The 9,896-nt window shown below is 36.7% G+C and overlaps 1 protein-coding gene across 2 annotated transcripts; it reads left to right on the forward strand.

Moving 5' to 3' along the window:
* Positions 1 to 2,647: 2,647 nt before the first annotated feature.
* On the forward strand, positions 2,648 to 9,896 carry LOC131316483 (adenine phosphoribosyltransferase 5-like). 2 transcript variants are annotated; one of them, XM_058345869.1, is made up of 7 exons: positions 2,648 to 3,037; positions 3,674 to 3,784; positions 6,370 to 6,462; positions 7,283 to 7,432; positions 8,281 to 8,339; positions 8,579 to 8,651; positions 9,600 to 9,896. In XM_058345869.1, exons 1-6 carry the CDS (start codon positions 2,947 to 2,949, stop codon positions 8,648 to 8,650), a joined length of 576 nt encoding a protein of 191 aa, XP_058201852.1. In that variant the 5' UTR covers positions 2,648 to 2,946; the 3' UTR covers position 8,651; positions 9,600 to 9,896. The 2 variants fall into 2 exon arrangements, 1 of the variants encoding a protein (XP_058201852.1); XR_009197135.1 differs by having other exon boundaries at positions 2,659 to 3,037; positions 8,579 to 8,722.

Genomic DNA, 9,896 nt, shown 5'->3' on the forward strand with positions numbered 1-9,896 from the left:
AGTACTACCATATAATCTCTTATAAGTAGAGTAAATTATCTCAATATCGAGATTATAATCTCCTACAAGTACAGTAAATTATCTCAATGCATATTGCTAAAATATATGCATATGGATGATAGATTTTCTATTATTTTCTATAAGACAATGATTTTAAAAACATAAAATATAATATATATTGAGAGATATAAATCATTAAAAATAACATGCAAAATCATAGTGGACACTTAAATTGAGACGAAGGGAGTACATCACTTATTACTCCATAAAATTACGCGCACACCATGAGAATGTGTGGTGGGAGGCCGCTGGAGTGGGAAGCATCTCTCTGTAGAGTGGGGCAGATCGCTTATCTTTGTAATTGACGGCTCGGATTTTAACCGAGCAATGAATAGTTTAAATTTGAATATAATTTGTTTGCGCTCAAGTTCTATCCGAATTGTTCGTGCCGAGATGAACGATCGAATCGACCGCTCTGCACCCTCTCAACAAGGAACTAGTCAGCAGCACCTCCGAGTCCGACGGAGTGTTTCTGTAGTAGTACAAGTACTACCATATAATCTCTTACAAGTACAGTAAATTATCTCAAGAGTATATCGAGTCGCAGAGAATCTGCACCCTTCAAAAAGGGTTAGACAAAAACTGGTAATAGATCTTGTATGTGGGCAGAGTGTACGGGCCGATGGCGCAGATGCTTCTGACACGGCGCATGTTTGCCACGTGGCCGACTGAATCACCAGTACAATCGTTCCACGTAGACCCGGAGAAAAGCCAAAGCAGCGCCCCCTCGGGACCACACTGGAAAATCTCCAGAAGTGGTCCTGCCACTTGATTCTCTGTTTAATCAGTCAGCCGTCAATTTTTTGTAGAAAGACCAAAGGGCCCTTACCTCGTTCAAATCAAAGGTTGGGACAGTGAAAATGCTCCGGTGCAATCCTACCGACGGCACTATTGTACACGGAGCAGTGGAGTAATTTTTTTTAACAATACTGAATTCCATCGACTAAAATAAATACTAGTAATACTTATTTTTTAAATAAGTAGTTTTTTTTTATTATTAAAAGTGATGTATTATGACAGAATGTTTTATCTCGTAAAACGAAAAATAAGTATTTAAAAAAATAAAATCCTGATTTGAAACATATTTGTGAAATCTAAAATGGATGCAAAAAAAATAAAATAAATCATTAGTAACTTGGTATTAAGTTTTCGCTATGCTGGGTATTTAGCAAGCACAAGGACAGACCCCCTCAAAGCCATGAAACGACACCGTTTGTATGGGTAGTAGAATCTGTCATTCCTTTGGAGTGCTGTTAAATACAACTGCGAATTTGCTACATGTAGCCGATTTATAAAAGGAAATTTTTGGATTCCTTCTTATGAAATGATTACATATAACAAATTCGCAGTTGCAAATAGCCGGATCCTTCCTTTGGGACTTCAGAGTTCCCAATTCTCTAATGCCACTTTTTTTTTTCTTTCTAGAAAGTGAAAATGTTTATTACTGTACTAATCAGCAGGCTAAACACCTAGACAACTGTCATGTGCAGCCCGATAGCAGAAGGCGGATCCTCTAATGCCACTCTTAATTAAACTCACAACACACAAAGGAACGTTTAAGTACCAAATAGTCACGTACTATAACCCTGATATGAGAAGGGGAATCCTTCGATGCCACTCTTAATCATCATTCTAAGATTTTGTTCTTAATTTTGCTTTCACGAATTTTAGTATAGTTTGGAATTTGCAATCTAATGCGTTCTTGTAAACTTATAAGTTTGAAACTTATTTCGATATGTTTTTACCTTTCGTATCCCTTTGTTTAGATTTTTTTTATAATTTTTAGAATTAATTATTTGTCTCGACAAGACGAATCAAAAAAATTATAAAAATATGGACCGATAATATAAAATTCAAATAAGATGGCGTTTTAAACAAATAAAATAGTTATTTGATACTTTTTCCATCTTTAGTGAACTTTTTTTGTTTTCTGTCATAATTTTGTAGTTTTTAGACTTCTCTTGTCGAGACTAATGATTAATCCAAAAAATATAACGCAGATTTATCAAAACTTCGGAAAAAAATGAACAAAACAAAGAAGAAAAATAAATTTAGTAGAATGGAACAATGTTTTTATGCCCGTACTCCTGCATGCATAGATGTGGACTAAGGCTCCATTCCGGTTTCTTAGAAAAGGAAGGCAATTTCAAACTCAAAAATTATGTGTTTATGCAAATAATTTTTTTATCAATATGAATCTTATTGAATAGATTTTATTGAGATTTTTTAAAGGGTGCAAAAAAAATTTAAAACTTATGTTTTATTTTTATTTATTTATTCTTAAAATTACTTCTTTTTTTTGTAAATATTTAAAAAGAAAACGAAACGACACCTAAACCAGTAATTAACTTTACCAACTCCCAAAATCCAAATCCAGTACGAGATTATCCGAACACTATTTTATAATCTCCTTGACGAAGCTCCAAAAAAATGAACTCTGAAAAAACGCACCTATATAAATTGACAGCTATAAAGAGCAAAAGTGTCGTCCACGCGCCTTAGGGATGATCTGTTCATGCATCCACTCTTCGAGAATCTTGACTCTATCCCTGACCTGACCCTGTCTCTCTCTCTCTCTCTCTCATCTCTCTCGTCTGGCCACCAGGAAATTGTTTAATTAATGTCTATATCGATCCCACCTAGAAAATCACAGAACAGATCTTTCTTACCTTTATTGCTCCTCCTACTACTTACCTTGCCTGACTTCTGGAGGGAAAAATACAAATACCATCACACCATACCATACCCTGTTTCACTTCGAAACCCAAACCCACTGAATTTTGGAGAGAGAAATTTAAGAGAGAGAGAGAGAGAGAGTTTTACACAGTAACTCAAACCAAGCAAGACCCAACACTTCCAAACCAGTTCTAGAGAGAGAGAGAGAAGATGTTTGCAGCAGAGAATGGACTCAGGGGAGACCCAAGGCTTCAAGGCATCTCTGAAGCCATTAGAGTCGTCCCTCACTTCCCCAAAAAAGGTTTCTTTTTCTTTTTCTTTTTTTGTTATTTCCTTTCATTATGCTCGCATACACCACACATTATTGGGGACAGGAAATGATTTTTCATTTTTGCCCTCCACGTTCTTGTGCATGTATTTCCAAAGGGAAAAATATGTTTTCAATCCACTATTTTGTAAACGCACTTCATAATTTCTCTTTTACTGCTTTTGTAATAACAAGATTTTTTAAAATCGGGTGTCCGGTCTGCGCAATTCGGCTAGTTCTGGGCCACTGATGTTAACGACCGGTCAAACCTCGGAGGCCCTTGCAATGTTTTGGCTTTTGTAGGATTCAAAGTTTTGCGTTATGACAAATTTTTGGTGTGCATTTGAGAAATCATTGGTTTGTGTTTTGAAAAGTGTTTTGAAAAATAGTAGGGATAATAAGTAGAGAGAGGTAGAGAGAGAAATGTTGGAAGCAGGGGAAATCTAGAGGAAATTTTTTGAAAATTCTTTTTGAAAAGGAAAAAGAACAAGGCATTGTTGTTTTGAAAAATTTTGTTGCACGCAACTTTAGGTAGTACTAGATAATAATTTTTGGAGTGTATAGTTTGGGAAATAGAGTGGCAAAATTAATTGCCTTTGCGAAAAATTAAAATATTTCTGTATTTTCCAGGAATAATGTTTCAAGACATAACGACTCTGTTGCTGAACCACAAGGCATTCAAGGACACTGTCGACATTTTTGTCGATAGGTACAGGGACATGGACATCTCTGTTGTTGCTGGTGATTTTCCTCTTTCTCCCTGTTTTTTGTCGTCATTTCCTTCATAATTTTCCTTGTTTCATCTGAGCCAGACTAAGCCCACCGCTCAACATTCACCGCTCTCAACATTCACTGCTCAACATTCCACCGTCACTCTTTTGCGGAAGAGTTTTTTTAAAATTCAGACTGTAACACTTTTGGACGGTGAGATTGAGAGCGGTGATGTTGAGCTGTGGGCGTAGACGTAGACTTTCTGTTTCATCAAGGCATTTATAATTATTTCGTGCGCGTGTGTGCTGTTTTTGGTTTACCCATTGGTTAGCTATTGAAAGATTGTACTTTTTTTTATGTGTGACTACTATATATATTTGCTGATTTTCATGCATCCTATTTGTTGATTTTCATGCATCTTTTTCTGATAGAGTGAAATTAATAGAAAATGCAAGAAAGAGAAAAAGCTGATACTTATCTAGCGTTTCAGTAGTATGAAATTACTAAAAAGTGTTAGAAAATGAATATTCCTATACAACTCATTGAAGCATGATGACATTAACGTTCGTTTTCTTGTTAAAAAAACCTAAAAAAAAAATTCTTACGAATGTTGTCAAATCTTATGAGACTCTCGGTATATCCGTAGTGTTTATATGTTGAAGGGTAATTTGGTAATTACCCTTTAACATTCTTATGCTCTCTTCTTTTAACCAAGCACATAGAAGAATATCCGTGGTGTTTATACGTTGAAGGGTAATTTGGTAATACCCTTTAACATTCTTATGCTCTCTTCTTTTAAGCAAACACATAGAAGAATATCAACGAGGCATTTTTATTTTTATTTTCCTCATAACATGGAGTGGCATTGAGAGCAACAAGGGTTTGCCTGTGCCTGAAGGCACGGCGCAACATGAGATCTAATTAGTGGCAATTGTGCAATTAATATTGTTTGAGAGAGAGAGAGGAAGAGCCGTAGGATTTATAGAGCAAATCAATGGTTAAGATTTATAGAGAGATAAGATTCTAAAACCGTTCTCCCTTATTATGTAGATGTGGGGCTTAGTAGACAACCTCACCTTTCAAAGATAATTGCAAATTTTTTATTGATGTGCTTTTGGAGATTTGGTCTATGAGTTCCCTGATTCCCCTTTTTTGTATGGGCATTGGAACAATTTGACCTTTTATATTCCAATTATTTTGACTGGAAGGTATTTTTTGTTAGGCTAATATTAACAATCGACGTGTGAGGCCCTAAACGGTTTAGGCCTTAGGGCCTCAGAGCATATATTGTTGATGTTAGGTGGTTCTTTTTACATGCATTAACTGACTTCAAATAAATCCTCTTGACTAATGCTTTTTTCCCTTTTTAGTGATTGAGAGGTTAATCACTAAGGTTAGTATACCAACAGCTTTTTGGTGAATCTGTCAATCTCTAGTGCTTCCGTTGTTGTCAATCGACTTGCCAATAAAATATAGCCCATATTTCCCACTAGTTTTGATAAGATGATGTTTTTTTTTTTGAGAGAGGGCAAGAAGGTAATTTCACCTACCAAACTCACTTAAGCAATTGCTGACTAGGGAGAGGTAGAGTGAACCCTTTAAACACACACACAAACCCAAACTTGTAGCTGATACTTGTAAAAAAATGATACTTGTAAAAAAATGATGATGTTGACTTATAGCCGTTATAGGTAACAGAAGTTTGTTTGGTCCACGAGGTTTGAATGTGCGAATAGGATCCTTGTTTATTTTTTGAAACTCGTCGATGACATTAACTATGCCTAAAATTATGTTAATTGGAAATCGGCTGATATATTCAAAAACACGTTTATCTTTGAGAAAAGTATTTGTAGCATTCGACCTGTGTACCTTTTTTCTCAATATACCTTTTTTTCTTGAAAAGCTCAATGGAGGAAAATGATCCATGTAGCCAACCCCAAGTGATTGGGACACAAGACTCGATTTGGTTTGGTTAGATGTGTTCCCAAAGTATAGAAAAGTTCAAAGAGGACTAACCACACCATAGCTTTGAATTTCGTTGTGGTGGCACCCCTTTTTTTTTTTTTTTTTGTGGTGGCACCCTTGGGGCGCTCGAACTTCGAGTGATGGTACCTCCTCTTTTCCTCTCTCTCAAATAGGACTGCCCATGCATTATTGGTCAACATAGGACTACAATTTACAGGCCGACAGGGAAGGTAGTGGAATTTTGATACATGTATTTTTCATTTATCGGCCGACAGTTATGTTACCCAACACATGGCCATAGAACTGATACCAATATGTATCTTGTACTGCTATTTAAAAGACTTGCTACATCCATTAATTTCTACTTTCAGCTTAGAAGGATAGTTTTAGATCTACGTGTGTTCCCTATACCATTTGTCGTCTTACTTCATTTCCTTCGCGTGCCTTCATTTCTATGTTTAAATGGCTTCTTTCTTTGTTGATAATGTCTTGTAAGACTGGAAGTTACTACTGATATATATAGCTTGTTGAACTAAACTTTGTATTTCTGAATTAGTGATCTTTTGGTTAAACAAGTAAATTTCTTCTTTCATTTTTCTATTTTCTTTGGCTTGTTTCAGTGATTTCTCACGTTATCTGCTCATCTGTAGGAATTGAAGCTAGAGGATTCATGTTTGGTCCATCTATCGCCTTAGCAATCGGTGCGAAGTTTGTTCCATTACGTAAACCTGGAAAATTGCCAGGTATGTTGATTTCTTGTTGAAATCTGAAGTGCGGTGCATTGAAGTTCATCTTTTTGTCATTTTTCAAAACGAAGGTTCATTCTGCTTAGGTTTTTTCTTTTGATCCTCTCATCCAGCTGACGTTGATTTTGGAAAATGGTTGAAGGAAATCTTAATATCGTGGAAAAATAGCATGGATTTGAGTGCAGAGAGAAATTACAGAATTGGTTTTAAGGATTCAAGAAATAGTAGATCATTCTCTTTGTTCTTGTTGATCAGCTTTTGTGCCAATATCTTGTAGCAAGTGACCTTTCCCAGTTTCCCTTGTGTCTTAGAAAGATATTCCTCATCCCAATACGTCAGGTGGACTCTTTTGTGGCTGGCTGGTGAGAGTATGTGTACAAGTGTTGAATTCATCAAATTTCGACCCCAAGGACACAAAGACATGACAAGAATATCCATATTTTGTATCATGTTTTATTTACAAGGTGCTTTATGGCATTTCGAGCATAATATAGGACTTCTTGGCATAGTTAATGATAAATTTTAAAAGATGCATTCTAGTCTAGTGTACAGCTAAACATTTAGGACAAGGTTACCCTACCGGCCTACCCTTGTCCATGTGGCAAGAATCCGTCAGGGTATATCATTCATCTTAGAAGTGTACATGTAATATAGGTCCAAACCTAGTGCTTGACGGCCTGTGGTCCTGGAGTCTATCAAATCTTTGGTTACTGATAATTAAAAATTCTCATTGGGAAAGTGGAAGGTTTTTCCATCTCCAGTTTTGTGGGAATTTCTGCATTTTTTACCTTGAACATTAAGTATGATGAATCTGCAGGTGAAAGAATTTCAGAATCGTATGTGCTTGAGTATGGTACTGACTGTCTAGAGATGCATGTGGGTGCTGTTCAGCCTGGGGAAAGGGCAGTGGTGATCGATGATTTAGTAGCTACGGGAGGGACTCTCTCTGCAGCAATAAGACTTTTAGGTAAGTTGAGGTCCTTTCACATATCTTCATCTTTCTCATGTATTTTTTCTCCCAATATGTACTTTGCTTAGGCCATATGGGCCCCCTGCTTGTGGATGGCAGGATTGGTCCCCTTAAGGATTAGTTGAGGTGCGCATAAGCTGGTTTGGACACCCGGATATATTAAAATGCTAGTACTATTTTAGTGAAGAAAATAATCTCGAGGATGGGTAAAAGGATGATTCATCATTCATCTAGAACCTTAACTGCAAAAACCAAAACAAAGCAAACCACAACTTGACACCCAAAGCTCGAGAAACTTAAAACCTACTCTCTTTTATTAGGATGATTATTAGGAACGTTCCAAGATTGACAAGGGACTAATTGGAATGGGTGTTCCTTCACACTTCACCAAGAGCCCAAGAGCAAAGACATATGATCTTTTGCCGTGTTAGTGAAAATCCTAGCATTTCTTTCAAGCCACAAATGATAAATCACAGCAGCTTGCACAAAAAAAATGACTTCTTTGGGGCATATTGGACAGCCTATGTCAAATCCTTCGACCATTTCATAGCTCTCCTCTTAATCTGGCATTTATGTAGAAAATTTTCCCAGATGAATGCACAGTACACATAGTCAAAGAACAGATGCTCATGAGTTTCTTCTTCCTGATTGCGTAGCATTCCCCGGGTCTCGAGTCTATCCCTAGTACTCTATTTACCCAGCAACAGAGCGATGGGATAATATGCTATTTCAAAGGCTGGCCTGGTGTTCTAAGCTCAAAACAGTATACTTAATTATCTTTCTTTTTTATTTGTTCTGTATTCGTCAGTATTGAACTCAAAACAAACTGTGTAATCATTTTACAGAACGTATGGATGCTAAGGTGGTCGAATGTGGATGTGTCATTGGGTTGCCAGAGGTCAAGGTAACGTTTCTCATTGCTTTTCAATCTCATAACCTCCTGCAGCCTTCATGTTATTACATCTCTCATGTACAGTCTTAGTGAGTTGATATCGCTCTTAAGAGCATAGTATTTCCTATCTATCGGAGAATATGTGGATTTTGTTCCTCTGTTCATTTTTGTTCTTTTGATCACAGTCATCTTGATTTTGTACCCTAAGTTCCCCATCTATGACTTACATCCTGCCATTTGACCTCTTTCAGGGACAAAACAGACTAAATGGAAAGCCGCTATATATTCTTGTGGAGCCACGGGAATTAGAAGATTGTTGTTAAGGTACAATACCATTGTTCTCGAAGTTTGTTGTTAAGGTACAATACCACGGGAATTAGAAGATTGTTGTTAAGGTACAATACCATTGCAATTTTAGCAGTTTGTCACTACATATGCCCATAGAGTTCAGTGTTTTGTCAAAGATTTTTTTTCACATTCTCCGGAGGATAAATCTTGGACCCCCGTATCTTAAAAATCTCAAATAGAAGTAGGGGATATTGTTTCTCACTTTTCCACAAGAGGGACTCAATTACTCAAGTTCCTCGTGAATTTAATTCTTTCACGAAGTCGAATAAATCCAGTTGTTGCACAATGTCGCATTCCTTCGTCCTTCCGACTTGGCCATGCCTGTTAAAGTTTTAGTTGATTATTTAATTAATAAGTTTGCCCCTACTATATATCAATTCAAACATTTATTTAGGAGGAAATGAGTTGGACCACACAATAGTTAAAATGTAGTTTGTTTTGGCTATACTGGGACCTAGTTGTTAATGCTTAATTCTTACCCTTCCTAGAGTTGCCGATTTAGCGAAAACATTACTACATGCAGGTGCTGTCAATATGTTACATATGTTCCTGATATATGAGAATTGGAAGTGGAATAAGAACATAACTTGAATTATTCGGCTGGTGTGTATGATCATTTGAACAATTTTACATAGCGAATTCCATCTTATTAGGGCTGACTTTTGGGTTTGTTCTACAATATTTGAATTCGATCGAACACAATGTCTTAGGGACTTTAATAATTTCACTATATTTCAAATCTCCGGATCCAACAAATGTGGATTACAAACAGCGATTTGAAATCCGTTAGTACATCCAAACGGAAATATTTGGAATCTACCCTTCGTAGTCAAAATAGCTCCTTTCGGCATTGGCCTGTGTGGAGTTAATCTCTTTAATTCAATCGTATGGTAATTGTTCTGCGTTTATTTTTCATGGTTTCAGGTCTGCAGGTGCTTAGGCTGAATTCTGTGTAGAAAAGTGGTGCCAAGGCCATGAAATCCTGGTGTCTCTCTTCATAGTTGATCTCACAAGTCCCCGCTTTCTGACTCCGTTTTCCCGGCGTTCTTGTTCCTATTCTTTTTTCGTTTCGTAACTTTTCCTGTCAGACACTTGAATCTTTCAGACACTTCGATGCTCCATGAAGAATTTAACAAAACATGATTAGAGAAAAGAATGTGATATGGGATGTATCGCAGAGTGTAGTTGAGCTGTTTGGAAAATGGCAAATTGAATTACTAA

This window comes from Rhododendron vialii, chromosome 2a (assembly GCF_030253575.1).
Source record: "Rhododendron vialii isolate Sample 1 chromosome 2a, ASM3025357v1".
Taxonomy (NCBI): Eukaryota; Viridiplantae; Streptophyta; class Magnoliopsida; order Ericales; family Ericaceae; genus Rhododendron; species Rhododendron vialii.